Here is a 21,237-nt window from a genome sequence, read left to right as displayed (position 1 = left end):
ATAAATATTTTACATTCATAATAAAAATAAAAATAAATATTACAACTATAAAAATAAAACAAAATAAAAAAATTTAAACGTTCATAATTTTAAAGTGATTTATTTTAATGTATTATTATTTTAGAAATATATTTTTTATTTATTAAATTTTTATTTAACATTTATTTTAGATCTGATTTATATTTTAAAATTGCATTTTATTAAATATTTTTATAAAATAGTAATATATAAAAAATATTTTACTACATCAATATATCTATACACAATTTTCATTAATTTTCAATCATTTTGTACTTTTTTTCTTTGTCACTTTCTCTTTAATCCAAACCAAACTTAAAACAGAAATAATTTTGATAGCTAAATTGAAAGAAAGATTGAGAGAAAAGGAAAACAACTATTTTAAAGTCATTCTGTTGAGTAATTTGATCATTCTTATGTTTGATATCTTCTCCTAGGATCTAGACTCTATCATACAACCTAACTTATTTTAGGTAAATGCTAACATTTGTACTTTTTTAAGGAATTAAAAGCTTATGAAAAGCACTCCTTCATAAGTTTTTTTAATTAACACTCCATATGGTTTATAATAAAAACTCTCTTATTTCTTAACCATTGCCTTAGGAGATTGGTAAAAAAAATCTTATTTTAACTCCAATTTAAACCTAAGAAAGTAGAAAAGTAGAGAGTTTGACTCCCCAAATTAGGATTCCAGGTTATAATGGAAGAATAAATACGTTATGAGAAAATTACTTGCATGTGATGCATATTGAAAAGAAATAGAATTTTTTTCGACACGTTTGAGGTTCAAGAATTTTGAAAAGAGGTACCTTAGTGGAGTTGGATTAGAATATGCGTTTGTGGCTTATGAAGAGTTATTGACTATTATAATCACATCCACACATCATAAATAAGGGTCCCCTTCCATACGTAATTTTTCTCCACTCAACTATCTTTCTATATTAATCGGAATTATTGACTTCATCAACTTGGGATACATGCTCGGTCCACTTCTTTAACCACCTCAAGCTATCTTGAATAGACAAGACAAATCGAATGGGACTTTATCATAAATGTTGTCCTTCAAATACAACAAATATCAATATTATTATTATGATGATGATTATAATTGACAATATCAAATTGGGGGGAAAAATAGTCACTACCATTTGTTTCTTTCCTTGCATTTAAAGAGAAAAAGCACGAGTATGACCAAGGATGAATGATCGAACTGGGAAAGCATTAGAAACAAACTTTCTTTCATTAGAGACATTAAAATTAATAGTTGGGCCACCTCTCTTCTGAACAAATATGCGAGGAACAGGATCAGGTACGCAGCACGGGCGTCCTCACTTAAAAGAAATTCACGATAATTTAATTAAGAAAATTGCAAGGACGAGTTTCCCTGATCTAAACAATACATATGACCTTGCCCTTGGTCTAAGTTAATCGCACCCAATATATAGGATACAAAGATACTAGTCATCAGGCATACAAAGTATGTTCAATCGAAAGCATAGGGGAATTTTCGTTCATTTAAGCCACCACTATAATATTACAAAAGCCTTTGCCCATCAAAGTGGGGTTATATAAAATTCAACATAAAATGGGTTAAAACTGGAAAGAATATGCTTGAGAGATAAGTCAGATAACCATGATAGCCAAAACAAAAAGCTCAAGTTTCTCCCCAGGCATAATCTACAACCAGTCTCCCACCAAAATCACCACCCAAAATGAAGGGGTCAAAAAGTTGTCGACCAGAAACTCCTAATATGTTAGTAAATCACCAGTTCCTACCAACATTACACAATCTTTATTGATGTGGCAACTCGACCACATACACAAACCCATATCCCCAACAATGATTAGCACTGTAAAATAGTACAAAATGACGGCTTGAAACACAAGGAAGTAAATTGAAGACCATTAAAACAAGAGGGGAGAAAATTCATCCTTTAGGTGTGTGTATTCGCACCTATACCTAAGATGGTGTAATAATATGAAAAGAAAGTCAGTCCCAGGCACTAGTGACGCCAGGACCACCATACCCTCCTCCAGCATACCCACCAGAGCCACCTCCATATCCACCACTGCTGTTTCCTGCACTGTAGTAATCTGAAGAACCTCTTGTAAACGAGCCCTCTCTCCGAAAGTCACGACTACCAAACCGACCACCTGATCGGCGGTTTCTCCCTCCACCAAAAGACCGAGCAGCATACCGTGAGAGCCAAGCAGGCACTTCTTGATTTGCTTCTTGCATCAGATCTGCTAAAGCTCTAGCTAGTGATGAATTGTTATCATTAAAGAATGCAGTTGCAAGGCCTTTCTTTCCAGCTCGCCCTGTTCTTCCAATTCGGTGTACATAATCATCAATATCATTTGGCAGGTCAAAGTTGACTACATGAGCAACATGGGGGATATCAAGACCACGTGCAGCAACATCTGTAGCAACCAATATGGGGGTGTTGCCACTTTTAAAGGACCTCAATGCTAATTCTCTTTCCTACAGGTATTTCAAAATTGATATGGGCACAGTAAGAAAAAAAGTATATATATATATATAGACACACACACACAAACAATATTTCGATGTACACTTAGTTAGGTAGGGGTGGCAAAGCAATCGATTAACTCATCATCAATCCGGTTCATCCACAAGTAAATCCATCTCCATCCATTACATAAAATGTACAAAAAAAATAGTTTGGATCGAATCCTTCCAATTTTGTGGATGGTTGAAGATCCATCCATTATTTCTAAAAAATCCAATGGATTATCCTATCAATACTTGACTGATAAAAAAATAATCCAACAACTTTTATAATTAAATCTTTCTTATATTTCTTTTTCTAAATTTTTTTCAAAAATATAACTTTAAATTTTTTAAAGAAATTTTTTTGATTTTTTTTTAAAAAACAAGTTTTATGGATGGATATATCCATCCATGAAAAACTAATGGTTTTTTTTAACCCAACTGGTATAATCCAAAATAATCCATCCAGTTTGCAACCCATACAGTTAACCAACAACACATAAATTAACAGATGCTATTAGGTTAAAGGATTTAATATGAGGGTAACAGTAGAATAGCAATAATACAGAACCATGACCCTATTAATGAACAAACTGGGACAAATAAATAAAAATGCACAAATGTTTGTAAGCTCCAAGTCTGGATAAACAAACTAATCATAACATCAGAGAATGAGGGCAAAAGATAATCAAATAAAAGGATGCTGCTTAAGAAAACATAATTTGAAACTTCACAATGTTGCCTGTAACAAAAACCAATTCTTTTACAGGAATTAACCACTTGATGACTGTTCTTGTCTTGAACTGTTTGACCAGTGAATCTTGCAAGGTTAAAGATTCTGTGTTTTGTATTTTGAATTGAAAGAAGTTTCATAGACATGCACTAGACAGAACATTGGAATTCAATAAATTACAGGAGAACCATGACAGATTAGTTCCTTGTAATGCTAATGGAAAGATGCAATCATCTATTTGGTGTTAAAAGCCATCCCAGTATAACCCCTCCAAAAAAATGTTCAAACCAACTTCATTGGCTATGGAGGCCTTCTTATCCTCTGTTCAGGTGAAAGTACCTTCACACATTCCTGATCTTCGCTTCTCCATCTTTATTTCTCTCCCTTTTGAGGCTTCTTTGTTAGGGTCCATTCGTTTCAAAAGGAAAGGGTAAAGTGGGAAATGTATGGTGTAGAGAAATAAGCAGAGAAAGCATTCCTTGTGCGGTAGAAAAGAAAGTGAAGATATCACTTTCCATTAGGTCCCAATGTTTTATTTTCCACTTAGACTTGAGGAGAAAAGAGTGAAAAAAAGTGCAAAAAATACTGGTATTTTCCAAAATTACACCTCTAATGTCTCTTTGTAATATATATATATATATATGGGTAACTTTGTAACCTTACAATTACTTAATTTTAATCTATTTCCTTATTTTTTTTAAATGATTATTTTCTTGTCACTTTCTCTTCAAACGAACAAATACATTTTTTCACTCTAGTTCATCTTAGTTTCTTTCATTTGCCTTCCCTGCAACCAAACATAGGACAAATGAGACAGCCAGGCTGGTTATTCTTACTAAAGGTTTTAGAATTTAGATATACTTTTCCTTCACTATTATGCTAACGACGTCTGTATTGCTGTTGCTTAAAAATTTAAGGATTGATTGCTAAAATAAATAATTACTATAAAGTTTAAATGCAACTGGTCTTTGAGTGAGAGGCAGTAGCCACTTAAGAACATACAATGTAGAGCACAAGTACAAATGCTCTAAGAAGTCCAAGACATGTTCATTTTCTGGGCAACAACTGTTGATTACATTATGAACTTGAATTTCGCTTGTTGGATATATCAGTTCTTTTTTCAGTAAGCAATGACAAATCTTAATTTGTGCAGAATATTTTAAACCAAAAGGCATTGGTTTGAGAGATAACAGTTGCAAGAGTGAAAAATATATTATTAAAAGAAAAAATAAAGAGAAAAATGGAATGTTTAAACCTATAGCAGTGTTTAGGAGCTGTTTGCCATAAAGATTCGTGCAATAGACTAACCTGCTGCGACCTGTCACCGTGAATAGTAGTTGCGGGAAAACCATTAAGACACAACCAGTGTTCCAGTGAATCAGCTCCCTTCTTTGTCTCAACAAAAACTAAAGTCAAAGCTTGCTGCAAAGTCATGCATGAAATAATCTTATAAATGATAATTAAGAAAGAGTTTACTATTAAAGAATCACATTCTAAGCAACACCGACTCTGACATGAACAGACACGGTTAATGTACAAAATATAGGGCACAACTAATTGGCTAATATATATGATTAACATGACAAAAATGTCACCTGAGAATTATTATAATCCACACGGTAGTTAATGTCCAAAATATAGGTCACAACGAATTGGCTAACATATGTGATTAACATGGAAAAAATCTCACCTGAAAATTAAAATTTATGTAATTCACACTGTAAAAGCAAATCTGAAAAATTTAACAGTTTTTCTATACAAATGGTCCTCGGTAATAGTTTTAAGAATCATCTCTTAATAGCTAAAATAACGAGTTAAGTCTTATGAAAACAAGCATCACAAAATAGTGTTATGAGCCTAGTAAAGATTATAATGTAAGTTGTTTTCTTTTAATTTCTTCTCACTTTTTTGTGATATCAGTGTTATAAAAGCATTTAGGCAATAATAGGTGTCAGCTCATTCTATTTACTCGAGTTCAAGTTGTGTCAAAGAGGTATCTCAAACTTAAGAAAACATATTGTTAATTTGTTACACGGTTGAAGAGTGTTGGAAACGTTACAAAAGCATGCCAGACAAGTGTCTTTTCCAAAGAGTGTCAGACATGGCAAAACGTCATTCTATAGAGGTGTTGTTGCTTCCTAGAACACAAAAAAATAACTATACAATGAGAGAACAAAATAGACTCTGCCCATACAAACTGAAAACACAGTTTAAAAATACAAAACAACATAATCCACACACTGACCTACAATGTCAGTACAAACAAGTGCAAGCATGTTGCTCAGAATCAGTTTTAGACTGTTCTGTAGATGTTTCTGACATTATTTATTTGGCCTTTCTAGAGAGGTAGGTATGCTCTAAAGTCCTCCATCCAGTTATACTGGTTTAGGTGGAAGTTAAAAGCCAAATTGTGGCAATAAGTAATTTGTGCTACATTTTAGGGTGTATAGTCAGAGAGTAGTTTTTGTATCTTCATGGAGAATTCTATTGACGAGTAAATTCTTTGAAACAAGATTAGATGTTAGTCTCCCTACTTGGTTAAAATGTAAAACTCGTGGTCATTTTAGGAGGGCTCCCCGTATGATGTTAAGAGGATTTTGAATGTTTTCTGTTTTCTTTTCTTTTCTCAAGGAGTATCTCTTATCTTTTCATCTGTTAGCATATGTCTTATAATTGTCTTAATTCTTTTAAAGAAAAACCCGTGTAAGAATAAACGTGTATAGGCATCTCAGAAAACAGAACAACCATCCCAAGTGGGTCAGGATGGTTCATGACACAATAGCCATTCTGAAAAGCTCTGATGTTTCGTATGAAAGTGTGACACTGAACAACTGACAAAAGCTCCCAATTCACTGGTGGCACAGGTAAAATTGATCATCATAGTTTTTCTGGTCTACTTTTCCCAACCAAATGGATCTATGCATTCACACAACTAGAATCAATTTTTGACATTCATTTAGTTTCTAAAATCACTTGTATTAAGTTTTATGTAAGTGAAGTACCTTTCCCTGTACACCATTTGCCCTCTGTGCATGAAGAAGGTCCATTAGGTGACTTCTCTTGTCAGACTCTTGAACATACTCAACTCTTTGGACAATTAAATCAGTACTTGAACCCACTCTTCCAACAGCCAGGAAAATATATTTTGAAAGAAAATCAGAAGCCAGTCTCTGCATTTCAACAAGAAAATATTATAATAAATAGGTCTTGAAATTTATAACATACACAATAAAAAGGAATTCATGCAATGTCTATACCTCTCAAGCCACTTATCATCTCAAATCAAATTAAAAACAACCTTGATATATTAATCTAAAGACACTCTTTCTGTGATAGGAGGAAGATTGACAGCAAGACCTCTAGATGCAAGTACGTGATTCACAAATACAGAAAGAAAATGCATATCAGAGTACTGAAAACCTACGGTGAAAAGTAAAACTCGCCTCCCTAACATAAACGGGTGTATATCCACCATTAAAAGGAGCACATATGCAGGCCCTAGAAACAAGGGGGGAACAAAGGAACTGGGGAAGAAATCCTAACTGACCCATGAAGTACGAATGGTAGCAAAATTAAGAATGTGTTTTTTTTTAAATCACATGCCAGATAAAAGGATGCTTAACATAAAATCACATTTTACAGACTATATCAGACCTGTATCTCTTTTGGAAATGTTGCACTGAACAACATAGTCTGTCTAGCACCTGGTGGAGGCATATCCATTTGTTCTACAATTTTCCTTATTTGTGGCTCAAAACCCATGTCTAGCATCCGATCTGCCTCATCCAAGGCCAGATATCGAATCATCTGCAGTGAAACTCTAGCTCTCTCAAGCAAATCTACCAGTCTTCCAGGAGTTGCAACAAGAATGTCCACCCCTCTTTCAAGATCTCGCAGCTACAGAAAAAATAACTTGTTAGGGTATATAACAAAACCTAAAACTCCTTACTATCGTTTGAAGGTAAACGTTTATAGGTCAATCAGGGTTCCATATTGGATCCATTGAGGAGAATTTGAAACGAGACAGAATATACAAAAGAAACATCTAGAGGGTTAATATTTCAGGCTCCTTATACAAGGTGCTTCACCTCGAGCAGATATACAAGAATATATAACCACAAAGTTCTTAACCAACCAATACAAACACATGCAAAAACTTCTGAAGTACAAACTTGCAACATTATTGGAAGAATGATATCATGCATATCCAGTAAAGCTTTAAAAGTATGTAATAAAATTTCACAGCTTGACCGGCCAAAATAGGTGTTGCCAAAATACTAATAATAAGATAAGACGATTCACCTTGTACAATACTCTATATTATGAAAAAGTAATGAGTGTAGATGAGGATACGGTAGCTTAAAATTGACATTTTTAATACAAAACATATCAAATACAATTGCATGCACAATAGAAGGTGCTATACCACCATATAAGGCAAATAATCCTGAGACTAACTACATACAAATGTATACACCTCAAAACAGTACATTATCATGCTGAAAATGATGTTTATGGAAGTAATTTACACATCTAAAACCCAATAGAGTAAGAACATGTTCTGTGGCTCTGATCAGAAGAATAAAGCCAACCACGTGATGGTCATCAAACACAGTCAACATTAACAACTTCCAAAAAAGCAAAGGATATGTACATAACTGCCAAGCAAATACTCAGACAGTGTATAGGCACATAATTAGTCATATATGCACTGCAAACAAGAACAGTAAATTTTGACCAGAGTACAATTATACATGGATGGACAACATTAAAATTAATTAAAACTAAATAAAACTAATTTTGACCACCCATGTATGTTTGTGAGTCAACATTTGTTGATTTCACCATGGTAGTAAAAAATAACAGTAATATGTGAAAGATTTCTCAATTTCACAGTCTTCACTATCACTATCAAAACATAAAATCAGAATTAGGTGAGATCAGTTTATACTGCAGTGCAAGCATGAAAGATGACTGGGATCATACGATCCCACCTAAACTCACTTGAGATCTATGACCTACGAATCATACAATCCCACCCAGGTCATTCTACACTGATGTTGTCAATATCAAAGTCCTACTTAAGATTCGGGAGGAGAAGTTTTACATTCCCGAATATATTATAAGTCCTACATTATCCAGTAAGGACCAACTTAGTTAACAGCTGCCAAAACTGTGGTGATGTGTCAAAAGCAACCTAATTGTCCTCTAAACACTGCTTTACCGCAATCCAATGAGGATAGAGCACTTTTCAGGGAGTCAATCTCAGTACAAGTTGTAGACAAGTTCTAGGCTTTTGGATATTTCAAATTTTAGATAAGATCATTATTATCTACAGCCCTCTCTCGTAACGAGACTTAAAGGGAAGAGAGCACAGAGCAAGTACTAATTATGGAAAGACAGACTTGGAATCTCATTGCTGAGCATACCTCAGCTGAGCAGGTCGAGGATTGTCATGGGTAGAGCCACAGCTTATCAACAGAAAAGAATAAACTTTGATAGTCTTTTGTGCTCTGGTGGCAATTAGATCAACAAATTATTTTGTAAAGAGAAATTCATATCCAAGTGCACTATGAATACTTAGCTCTTGATCTTTTAGTGAACTATCTCTGCAAGGATTGTGAAAGCTATTCCAATAGAAATATTCTTGTAATTGCTTTGACTCATTCCCCCAAAAGATAGATCAAAATCCAACATTACCATACATAGGATCGCACAACCAAAAATGTAGAGTATATTACAAAAGTATAATGAGTGATAGTATAAAAATTACGTATAATATCACTAAAATTTAGTTAAGAAATTCAATATTTATTATTGTATATAAGTAATATTACTATTAGTATACTCTATCTTTCATTATAATTATAAAAAAAATACAGAGCAATTACAATTACAACATAAAAATCAGAATATAATAATAGACACAGTAGAGAATGTGTCCCGAGTAAAGGCCAAAATAACCAGACAGAGCTTTATGGGGAGAAAAGAAGACAGAAGTTGTCGTTGACATCCTTACAAGGATTGGCAACCCTCAACACCTTAAATTTGGGCTTAGGTTAAACTCAACCTCCTAAAACAGGCTTGTAAGGTGAGGGTTGCCCAAACTATACAAAGACTACGTTAGATATATCTATATTCAAAGTGGGGGATCTCAACACAGACCCTCATGTCTAGCAATAGACAGTTCAAGCATGGACTAGTGCAGTGACCTAATAATAGATCTAAGTTAGATCTGAAACCCTTTTAAATTTGAGCTTAAGACCTAATGTAACCTTGTAAAATTGGCATGAAATGTGAAGATTACCCGAACCTTAAAAGGACTCACAACTCTAGTAAACATGTCAACAAGAAAAAGGGAAAAGATAGGGAGTGGGCTAGCCAGATGAGATCGCCAGAGGCTAGGTTGCTGAAAACTAGAACCTGGCTTACTGAAAAACATCAAATCATCTCCGTGCAATGACACCCACATGAAATACTTCAGAAAAGGAAACATTATTTTCTGTTCTCCACTCTCTCTCTCCCTCTGGAAACTACGCATACTCCATATATATGTTCTGTTCCCCAGTATTTTCTTGCTGCTTGCATTCATTATTCAAGGCCGACAGTTCCCATGGTATTTAATTGTTGCTGTTATCTCTATATTATGTTGTTGAGCCTTGCACGTGAGCTCTGGCTGTGTGTGCTGAAAGGGTGAAATATGAGGTTTTAACAAATAAAAGAGGTTACTGTGCACGTGCCCCCATACATATTATTGCTTTATTGTGAAGTTTTTTTACTGCAATGCATTAAATTGTGATTTATTCTGAAGTTTATATTTCAATATATTTTCGATATAGTGAGTTATTGAAGTTTAAAATACCAATATATTTTCAATGTTTCTTTTTATGCCTAAATGCTTTTACTCATATATTTTAAAGTTGTTGTGACTTTGTTAGCCAAACATTTTTAGTTATTTATCATGAATCTTCTGGTGTATGATTCAACTCTCTGCTTGACAACCACATGCAATAAACTTGGTTTTCAAATGTGAACTTTGCTAGATAATAACAAGATGTCTACAGAGCAGAGTGAAGGACCAATAAAAATTGAAGCCTATACCAGGAATATCATGTTGAGGACTCATAATTAGTTGTGGAAAAACAAAGAGAAACAAAGATAAAAGGGACGATAACCTGCTGGTTTATTGGTGCTCCACCATAAGCAACAACCACCCTAACACCAGTTTGGTATGAAAACTTCCTAGCCTCTTCATGTATCTGAAACCAAATACAAGATTTAAAAAAATATAGTTTCATAGCAGAACAGTGTCCAACAAAAAGCATACCATAAAACCAGGTTAATATAACTACTCACTTGCATTGATAGCTCCCTCGTTGGAGAGAGAACAAGCGCAAGGGGATACACAGTACGCACCCCACGAGGTGGCCTCTGGACAGGTTGGCCCCTCATAATTCCACTGATGATCGGGAAACAGAAAGCAGCTGTCTTTCCAGAACCAGTCTGTGCACAAGCCATCAAATCCCGTCCACCTAGGGATATTGGTATGGCATGCCGCTGAACAGGTGTTGGCTTCACATATTTGCACCTTCTTATATTCTCATTAAGTGCATCACCCAAGTCGATCTCTGCAAATGTATTCACAGGTGGGGGCACATTTTCACCACTGGTCTCCACTGGAATGTCCTCATATGCATCAAAATTTATTCCTGTATTCTCTTGCTCACTAAATGCCTCTTCAGCATTATCCTCTTCTTCAAAGGGATTGGCTTCCCTGCCACGATCCCATCCACCACTTTTATTTCCCCATCCACCTGGGCGTCCACCACCACCACCATACCCAGAACGATTATCGTTTCTGGGTGCAGGCCAACGGGATCCAGAATTACCAGCAGCACCAGAGCCAGAAGAACCAGAAGAAGGACCATTGTATGCTGGTGCTGGGGCTTCAGCTGATGGCTGACGGTTCCGGAGATGAGGAGGAACATAAACTGGTCGTGAAGGAGCTAAAGTGCTACCAGTTCCCACATTGTTAGAAGAAAAACCGAGACCCGAATTGTCAGCTGCAGAATTTGCAGACAAATCAGCCCATGAAGTTCGCATAGTCAATCACAAATTCTTGTTGTCAACAGCCGTCTTCAAAATTCAAAGGGAAACCCCCTCTTTTCCAGATTCGCGATAACACCTTTACAAGTAGCCCCAAATAAATAAATAAAAACAGTTGAAACAGATAAATACTCTTCAAAACGAACAAAATTGCTCAGAACCAACCCTGAAACACAGCAGAATCTCAATCAGCAACCCTTTAACATATTTTCATCATGATATCATACAAAGAAGGAGCCTACTAGCAGAACAAGTCAAATACAATCGACAAAGGGGAAAACTATGCAAAGCAAAAACTAAACAAGAGATTACAAGGCAGTGAATACATGCAAAGAAGTTTACCCCCTTCAAAATCTCTAATAGACTATAGCAGAAGCACAGATGGCCCAGAATACCGAACCAATCACAATGTCTTCAAAAGACAAGCACGATAACAACCAAACAAACAAAAAGAGCAAAATACCACCGCAACCGAAGCAACGAAGAACTATTGATATGCAGATTGCAGAGAGAGAAGACGTACCTGTGTCTGCGTTAGGAAGGTAAAACCCTGAAATGGGGAGAGGAGTGAGAAATAAAGAAGATCGAGAAACCCTAATTTGGTTTTGGTTGCAGAAAGAAGAGAAAAAGAAATAGAAGAGAGGGCGCTTTCAGAGTTAGAAACAACAAAAATATCTTTTCCACCTTTTGTAATGTTTTTCTCTCTCTTCTCAATTTCAAAACAGAAAAAAAAAAGATAAAATACTAAAATATGTTGTCCCTCTAACAAAATTTAAACTTTATTTTATTATTATCTGATTGAATTTTTTTAATTTAGAATTTTCTTTTCAAATAAGTGTTTAATATCAATTATCAGTTTCAAAATAAAAATTATAAAAAACAAAACTAAATTTTTACAAAAATAAAAACATAGTTTTTTTCCCAAAATAAAATATATTTAATTTAAACTAAAAATATGTTAAATATTTAGGATAAAATTCAATTAGATAATACATACCGAGTGTGGTTAAATGATACAATAATCATGCATAACTTATTTTTATATTATATATATATTGATATTTTTTATATATTCTAATTATATATATATATGTGTATATAATGGTGTATATATAAAAAAAGTTTGAAATACTTGATCATAAAAAATTAAATATGAAATAATATAAATGGATAAATTTTCTCAAAGACTACAACTTTGAATAAAATATCATTCTCAAAGGATACACATTGTGGTATACATTCTGAGTAAAAAAATTGGCATGCATCTATAATGATGATAAATTAATTAGATTTAATAGAATGATTGAAATATTTGAACTTGCTTGTGAAACTAAGACTTAAAAGTTTATATTTATAGGTATTAAAAATCTGAAGTGAATTTTTGGAAGAAAAAAAACTTAAGAAAACTATTAATCATTGCAAAAAATAAAAACTTTGGCAACAAGAATAAAAACATTCAATCCATACCATACCATGACTTATAAAATTCCAAAATCAAAACTTATAAAGTTCCAAATCTGCACATGCATCATCAACACAAACATTCAATTCATATCATAACATAATATTTCAATTTTATTAAACAAACATATCTTCAATTCATTAGTACAAACATGAATTTAAACATTTCAACCAGTCAAATCTCTAATTTAAGTTTATAATCTAAACAATTTTCAACAATTATAATACCATCAACATTTAATTTACATATACCCTTAACATTGTGTTTAATAAATTCTTTTATACTTTTCTAACCTAATTTAAATTTCAAAATTAACTTCAATGGTCGAGTAAAATATATCATTTAACTTGGTTTTAGAAAACCAATTCTAACAAACAAAAAATAATAATCACTTCTCAATTTACATAGAATTCACCAACTTTGGTCAGACCATGACTATTTTTTTATCAATATAATCTAATTTTACATCATAATTATCAAAATAAATAATTTAAAAAAAAATTACAAAAAATTAGTAATTCATATTAAAAACTCAATTAAATGTTGATTATATTAAAATCGTGTCAATTTAATACCATTTCTTTATAATCTTTATATTGAGTTCGTATAATGTTGGCTCGATCCACCCATTTTAATTATTTTTAAAAAATTTATCAATTTTAATAATTAAAATATAATATTTATAAAGATCCCACTATATATACATATACTCAAAACCACATGCAACCCAAGAAAAAAAATTAAAATTTCAAGAAATAAAATTTACCTCAGATTCTCTTTATTTGATTTAGACTCATTCTTAGTTATCTCCTAAATTGCAAACTTAAAAGAAATAAGGAAGAGGATCTTCAATAATATATAGAAAAAGATAAAGAAGTTAAAAAGACTTGAGTTTTTTTAAAGATAATTTTTTTTTGATAAATAAAAAAAAAAGTATTTAGTTTTTTATATTTATAATCTTTAAAATTAACTACAAACTTCATTTTTATTTTCAGTGAACGTCCTCATTTAACACCACAGAATACATGAGATTTAGTTTGTCACAATTTTAAAATATAATTAAAAATAAATAAACGCATGAGATGTATATATAAAGTAGAGGTTTGAATTAAAATAACTAGGTGTAAATATTTTTAATACCGTTACTCTTGAAAAGTCATTAATCCTTTTTTGTCCAAGTTACGGTGACAAACAAATCACATATCACCAATTATTATTTTTAATTAATGAATTCACCATAGTAAAACAAAATATATATTACTTCACATGATAGTCGTTTATAATTAATTCCTTTGTAAACAATATTATTACATTTAAAATTTACAATATAAAAAATATGGATGAGATACCAATTGCACATATCATATAGTGTTATCATCCTACCAATAACCAATAATGTAGCTATTATTAACTTATAATTAATTTGTTTAACTAATATAAAATTGTTATTAAGTATTTTAAAGTATTTTTTAAAAAACTTTTAACTTACAAGTTACAAAGTAATTAGCTAATTTATAAGTTAAAAAATATTTAATTTTATTATTGTTGTGTTATATTTCAATACACTTTTTTATTATCTTTAATTTCGTTTAACTTATTATTACATATTTCAATCTTACAAACACACTTCATTAGTGTATTGTTTTTAGCATTTGTTGATTTTTAAAATATTCGATGTAAGTAACCTTCTATTTTGAATGCAAATAACTCAAATCTAGATTTTTTGTTGACGAATAAAATACAATCAATCGGTTTGTATGTTCTTAAATCTTAAATTCTAAAACAACTTTCAATCGAAAATATAATTTTAAGAGAGAAACATTAAAACATAACATCGTTTAACATGACTTTTAATGCATTGTTAATTTTGACTGATAAAACTGTTGATTACGATAAGCTTTGACCCCAGTTTGTTTGGATTGATAAAATTGTTGATTATGATCAATCTCAACACTTGGTTAGTCACAACATTAAAATATTGACACTGTTAGGCAACATCTACAAAAGTTTACCATATCAAGCACTATCTAACCAAAATCAATCTTATCATGCATTATTTACAAAAACTGACCTTATCATGCAATAAACTTTATCACGCGGTATCTACAAAAGTTGACCTCATCAAGTAGTACCAACATAACTCTCTAACATTTCCTTAAAGTCCAAGCTCATGTGACACGGGTAAAATTGTTTTTCTTAACTTAGATAATTGTTGAATCTTAGTCTGTATGCTAATTTGAATATGAACAATCGATAAAATGTTGAGAGTAAACACGATCATAAATTGATTAAGCAATTTATGTCATACTGGACAATATAATGTTTTCATACACTACCATAAACCAAACAGGCATAATCTATGTTATTATTTATTTATGGGTTTGGATTGCATAAACCTCTTTTTCACCTGTTCGTCTTTAGACTAAAGGTCGTGTATCGATAATGAGTATGATCTCTTGTTAAGAGATAATATAACTTATCTAAAGTCGATTATAGTATATATTAATCTTTAACCTAAAGATACAATAAATTTATCTAAAATCTTAGTAAAAAATAAAGAAATATTTACTCATAGTACTTGAAATTAGTTGAGAAAATTATAAACTTTACAAATTAGACAATATCAGTTAAGATCCATAGGATAACAAACAACTAACTATGATTTATAAAATACATCTCTCAATACGAACAACAAAATTCAACTTGAATGAAATAAATTTTGAAAAAAACAATTGATAAACCAAAATCATTAATATTTATTTTATTTTATTTTCCTATTAATCAGTTGAGAATAGTTATATTGATGTAATTTAAAAAACTGAGAAACTTAATTATAATTTTTATTAATAGTAAGAGTAAATAAAATAAAATAAAGAAATAACAGGAAGAGAAAATTGCAATTAAGAGAAGAAAAAAGGAGAAAAGAAAAACCTTTGAAACAAAAAAATAATAATAATAATTTAGAGTGGTAATCGAAGGTAGGGCTATGGTTTTGGGAAATAATATATAAACAGTTGTAACTTAATAAAATTGAGCCAAACATTAAAAACATGGTGATAAAGCATTGGTAATTTTAAGCAACACGTACTACTAGTACTAACCAATGATATCGAATCAAGAAAATTATTTTAGAAAATTCATTCCGTAGAGATAAAATTGATTCATTGTGTGAATATAAACTTTATTATGATATTTCAGATTAAATATATTTTATAGTTTTTTTTTAAAACATTAAAAAAGATAAAGATTTTGAAAGATAATTTTCTTGTTTGGTGTGAAAGATGAACCAGAAAGCATTCCCATAGTAGAAGATGTCCATTTGTGGGATTCTAGCTTTTCTCGCAGTGTCTGTTCTAATGGCGGCCTCAGATCCTATTGAAGACGCCATTCTGCAGTGTCTTTCTCTTCATTCCGACCCTTCTCATCCAATCTCCGGTGTCACCTATTTCCCCAACACCCCCTCCTACATTCCCATCTTGCACTCCTACATCAGAAACCTCAGATTCACTTCCCCCTCTACTCGTAAACCATTGTTCATCGTGGCCCCAACTCACATCTCCCACATCCAAGCCTCCATCATCTGTTGCAAAAGCTTCCAACTTCAGATCAGAATAAGAAGTGGGGGCCATGACTATGATGGCCTTTCCTACGTCTCACAGTCCCCGTTTGCGATCATGGACATGTTCGCCATGAGATCAGTGGAGGTCAACTTGGAGGATGAGACTGTGTGGGTTGACTCCGGGTCAACGATTGGTGAACTTTATCATGGGATTGCTGAAAGAAGTAAGGTGCATGGTTTCCCAGCTGGGGTGTGTCACAGTGTTGGTGTTGGAGGACACTTCAGTGGGGGAGGGTATGGGAACATGATGAGAAAATTTGGTCTTTCTGTGGATCATGTTTTGGATGCTGTGATTGTGGATGCTGAAGGGAGAGTCTTGGACAGGAAGAAAATGGGGGAGGATCTTTTCTGGGGGATTAGAGGAGGCGGGGGTGCTAGCTTTGGGGTCATTGTGTCTTGGAGAATCAAGCTGGTTCCTGTGCCTGAGGTTGTCACAGTTTTTAGAGTTCTAAAAACATTGGAACAAGGGGCCACTGATGTTGTTCATCGATGGCAGTATGTTGCTGATAACATCCATGATGACTTGTTTATTAGAGTGGTTCTTAGTCCTGTCAAAAGGAAGGGTCAGAAGACAATAAGAGCCAAGTTCAATGCCTTGTTTCTTGGAAATGCACAAGAGTTGCTTCGTGTGATGAGTGATAGCTTCCCTGAATTGGGTTTGGTTGGTGAAGACTGCATTGAAATGAGTTGGATCGATTCGGTGTTGTTTTGGGACAACTTTCCAGTGGGGACATCGGTTGATGTTCTGCTTCAAAGGCATGATACACCTGAGAAATTCTTGAAGAAGAAATCAGATTATGTGCAGCAACCTATTTCCAAAACTGGCCTTGAAGGGGTATGGAATAAAATGATGGAGCTAGAAAAACCCGTTCTCACACTCAACCCCTATGGTGGGAGAATGGGTGAGATTTCTGAGATGGAAATACCGTTTCCACACAGGGCTGGTAACTTATACAAAATTCAGTACTCTGTGAATTGGAAAGAGGAGGGTGAAGATGTTGCTAATAGATATTTGGATCTGATTCGGATGCTCTATGATTATATGACACCCTATGTGTCAAAGTCACCTAGAAGTTCATATCTGAACTATAGAGATGTTGATATAGGGGTTAATGGACCTGGAAATGCTACTTATGCAGAGGCTAGGGTCTGGGGTGAAAAGTATTTCAAAAGAAACTTTGATAGACTGGTAGAGGTAAAGACAAGGGTAGATCCAAGCAATTTTTTCAGATATGAACAGAGTATACCATCACTTGCAGCATCTAGTCTTGGGATAATGTCAGAATAGAAGATTGGTTGATGAGGTATAGAATAAAGGTTTGATTCAACACAAAAAGGTTTCTAGAAGCAAGCAATGTCCTGGAAAACCAGTTCAGTAGTATACAAATTAGCCATGAGTTTTGATTGGATAGAGAATTATTTGTTTTGCAATTGTATGTTCCCTTTCGAGGGTCTTCTGTAATATCAACTGTATACTATTCTTAGTTTTTAGATAAATTTGAGCTATAAGAAATAATCACACTTTTTTTATGTGTCCTGGGTGAAGTAGTAACAAACATATTATTATTTAGCCGCTGTAGCAATTCCATTATCCTCAAATCATTCATGCGCCTCTGTTTATCTTCTCTCCCAATCTTCAACTGTTAGCGGAAGTTGTTGATGAATGCATCAGCCATTTTGATGTCTTCCCTCATTCTCCAACACTATTTGTCTGCTCATCAATTTCTTCTTCTTCCTATCTGAACTTTCATTGATGCTCTTCTTGTTGATGCCACTGTCAGTTGTAAAGGCCTTAGAAGATAAGATAAAACTCTATGCTATGAATGGGTTATTGTTTTCCTAGTGTCTGTATATATATATAGAGAGAGATTTTTGCAGTAGAGTGGCTTCTTGGTTCATGAAAGATCACTATTGATTCTCACAGTTTTAGCATGTGATTGGTATGGTTTGAATCCAAAGAAGAAGAAAAAACAGAGAAAGTTGCGAGACATGAAGAGATTTTTTCTATTTGTCTTCACGTTAAGGCAAAAGTTGGGTTTCTAAAGTGGTACAAATTTATTTAGGTTAAATATGCTTTTTACTTGTGAAGTTATATAAAAATTTGTTTAAAGTAATTGTAAAAATTTAATATTGTAGTTTAATCCCTATAATTAGGAAAAATGTGTAAAAAAATCTTTTAAGTGATTTTAATTTAAAGATATGTAGATTCCCTAAGATATTTTTAAAGTACTTAAACAATGTTTTTATTTTAAACTTTAGGATCCTTATATGAAGTTGTGAGGTTTATTCTAAATCAACATTTTGATATGTTGTAATTTGTGATCTTTTCACTTAAAAGAGAGCTCTTAATTTGAGCAACAATTTGACATAGTATATTTTTTTCCTTCTTATTCTTCTAGATGGAAAACTTTCAATGGACTTTGGAAGAAGTAAGAGGTTGTTTATAGTCATTGAATAGTTTCAACTTCTATGCATGTTTGCTTTGTATCTAACAAGTTTTAATGTGACCGTTGCATTTAATGCAGCTTTGATTTGTGCTTATTTTTCTTCACAACATCATTGATGACCAACAATGTTTATCTCGCTAGGTAACATAGTATTTTGCACCAATTCATAGTTAAGTCTATATCTTAAATGATAGATAGTTATGTCAGAGTTGAAAACTTTTTGTGTTTGGAGGTTGATTGAAGAAAATAACTTTAACTCGTATCTCAAAATATCTTCAATATTTGTTTTAAATTCAATATTTAACGTATTTCTTTGATGGACAAACATCACCTGGGATCATAAAAAAAAACATATGGATATTTATTTAAAAATTAGGTTAGCTTAGTTTATATGTATCGTCTAATGTTTAGTGCGTGTTTCATTTGTTTTTATATGATCTTTTCACACTTGAGAAAAACATCATAATGTTGTATTGTCTGTCAAAAAAATCCTTTTTGTCTTACATAATTAGTTGTTTTAAAATATCTATTATCTTATAAATAAAATATGATCATATTTTATATTTGAATATTTTAAGCACTAATTAAAATATTGTGTTGTTATACTTTTGTCTTAACACAAAGATAAGAATAAACGTTTATAAGAGTGAGCTTTATATTTATTTTTATTTACATGTAACAAACATTTTTCTCATATAAGAATGATTTTTTAATGTCGTTCTTGTAATCAAAGATACTTAGTATTTTTAAATTTTATTTTATAAAATACAAACAATTCGATTCTCATAGGATGCATGTTAATTGTATTCACTTTTTAGTATTATCTTGTTACAAACTAATTTGAGGATTTACAGATGTAAAATTGTAAAACACGAACCAAAATTATAAGTTAAAATAAAAACAAATATAAAAACAAATTCTTCTTATTATAATTCTCTAAATATTCACATCCAAATTTAAACAATTAATTGATTCAATTAATCAAATTAAAGTTTCATTCAATCTAATCCGTATTTAATCATCAAAATTAAATGAATTTCTAATTTTAATTCTAAAACTAGTTAGACAATTTGCAATCACAAAATAAAACTAGACTGATATTAATCTCAAGATTTAGATTTAGTTATCCATGCATGAATAAAACCACATATTTCAAAAAATAAATAAAATAAGAGGCAATTTCTAAACTTTAAAATATATCTCTATGCATTTTAAAAAAAAATATTAAATATTATATGTAAAATATATGTAAAGTAGTATTATTTAAATATTTTTTATACTTATAATTATTTTATAAATTCAAAACAATTTATAGTTAGATTTGCATGACACGGTTTATTTAAAAAAGCAAAAACTAATATGGTAAAACCACCTTTTTGTTGTACTTTCTCTGCAAATCTAAATCACTTCATCGAAGAATCCAAAATCGTATTTATTTGCTTTTTTCGTGAAATACAAAAACCATTTCTTTTTCTTTTGGGTGAACACTAATCACCGGAAACAAAACAATGGATAAATATCAAAATTGGTTTATATATAAACTAATTTATATAATATTTTTACAATTTTTATTTGTAACTTATTAAAAAGTAGTTTGAACTTATTGATAAATGTATTATTTTAAATATTTATGGAGAAATTTTACCTATGAAGAGACAATTTTACAATTTTACTGATGATAAAAGGGACATTACAGATAGGAGCTTTCAGTTTATGATGAATGGAAAGTGTAAAAAGATAGAGGAATTGGAAATGAAAGAGTATTTAATTTTGAAGAAGAGATAGGAGCAGGAGTGTTACAGAGGAAGGAAAAGATTTGGAGTGAGCAGCGATCCTCTGCGGGAGCAGCCAGGTACATCCTGGAAGTCGGTGGCGGGAAGTGTCTGTGAAAAAGGTCCGACGAAAAACTGAAGCATGCCGGAATCCTGGTGGAGCTTGATTCCGGTGACGGGGAGCCAGAGAAAGAGTTTCTGGCCCTGAATCCCCGAGACTTGTGAGACGGAGCCGTAGGTGAGGGTGCCCTTGATTAGGGTGTCGTAGTAGACCAGCTGGTCCTCCCAGTAGACGTAGCAGGGGGCATCTAAATGGAGGAGGAAGGAGGCGTCGGAGGAGAGGGTGTAGGAGAGGACGTTGTTGGGGAGAAGACCCTTTGGGAAACCGTACTGAGGGAGAAGATCGTGGATATCTGGGGATGCTGTGATTGATTCCAGATCTCCATGGAAGAAGAGGATTAGGAATGCTGACAACAACATTAGCCTCTGTGGGGACATGGCGGTAGAGTCAATTCTCCAATTTATCAACCAAACTTTATATTTATAACATAATAGAAATGAGTTGGTG

The 21,237-nt window shown here is 32.5% G+C and overlaps 3 protein-coding genes across 4 annotated transcripts; 1 reads left to right on the top strand and 2 right to left on the bottom strand.

Moving 5' to 3' along the window:
* Positions 1-1,500: 1,500 nt before the first annotated feature.
* LOC137812097 (DEAD-box ATP-dependent RNA helicase 37-like) lies at positions 1,501-12,133 on the bottom strand. 2 transcript variants are annotated; one of them, XM_068613990.1, is made up of 7 exons: positions 11,893-12,133; positions 10,620-11,535; positions 10,439-10,522; positions 6,918-7,160; positions 6,266-6,433; positions 4,572-4,685; positions 1,501-2,500 (listed from the first exon to the last, which is right to left on the bottom strand). In XM_068613990.1, the coding sequence occupies exons 2-7, from the start codon at positions 11,364-11,366 to the stop codon at positions 2,009-2,011; spliced, it is 1,848 nt and encodes a 615-aa protein (XP_068470091.1). In that variant the 5' UTR covers positions 11,367-11,535; positions 11,893-12,133; the 3' UTR covers positions 1,501-2,008. The 2 variants fall into 2 exon arrangements, with proteins under 2 accessions (XP_068470091.1, XP_068470092.1); XM_068613991.1 differs by having other exon boundaries at positions 10,620-11,448; positions 11,893-12,027.
* Positions 12,134-16,042: 3,909 nt separating this feature from the next.
* On the top strand, positions 16,043-17,980 carry LOC137812096 (berberine bridge enzyme-like 8). The gene has a single exon (XM_068613989.1). It carries the CDS (start codon positions 16,143-16,145, stop codon positions 17,736-17,738), a length of 1,596 nt encoding a protein of 531 aa, XP_068470090.1. The 5' UTR covers positions 16,043-16,142; the 3' UTR covers positions 17,739-17,980.
* Positions 17,981-20,536: 2,556 nt separating this feature from the next.
* LOC137812093 (uncharacterized) lies at positions 20,537-21,214 on the bottom strand. The gene has a single exon (XM_068613988.1). It carries the CDS (start codon positions 21,165-21,167, stop codon positions 20,694-20,696), a length of 474 nt encoding a protein of 157 aa, XP_068470089.1. The 5' UTR covers positions 21,168-21,214; the 3' UTR covers positions 20,537-20,693.
* Between the last annotated feature and the right edge of the window lie 23 nt (positions 21,215-21,237).

This window comes from Phaseolus vulgaris, chromosome 2 (genome assembly GCF_000499845.2).
Source record: "Phaseolus vulgaris cultivar G19833 chromosome 2, P. vulgaris v2.0, whole genome shotgun sequence".
NCBI classification, from domain to species: domain Eukaryota; kingdom Viridiplantae; phylum Streptophyta; class Magnoliopsida; order Fabales; family Fabaceae; genus Phaseolus; species Phaseolus vulgaris.
Note: the sequence above shows the minus strand (reverse complement) of the source record. Positions and strands in the feature narration are given on the sequence as shown.

Coding starts and splice junctions, on each gene's coding strand:
- LOC137812096 (XM_068613989.1), top strand. CDS start 16,143: ATGTCCATTTGTGGGATTCTAGCTTTTCTCGCAGTGTCTGTTCTAATG.
- LOC137812097 (XM_068613990.1), bottom strand. CDS start 11,366: ATGCGAACTTCATGGGCTGATTTGTCTGCAAATTCTGCAGCTGACAAT. Junction 4,686..6,265: donor CAAATGGTGTACAGGGAAAG/GTACTTCACTTA, acceptor ATGACTTTGCAG/CAAGCTTTGACTTTAGTTTT. Junction 2,501..4,571: donor ACGGTGACAGGTCGCAGCAG/GTTAGTCTATTG, acceptor AAATACCTGTAG/GAAAGAGAATTAGCATTGAG.
- LOC137812093 (XM_068613988.1), bottom strand. CDS start 21,167: ATGTCCCCACAGAGGCTAATGTTGTTGTCAGCATTCCTAATCCTCTTC.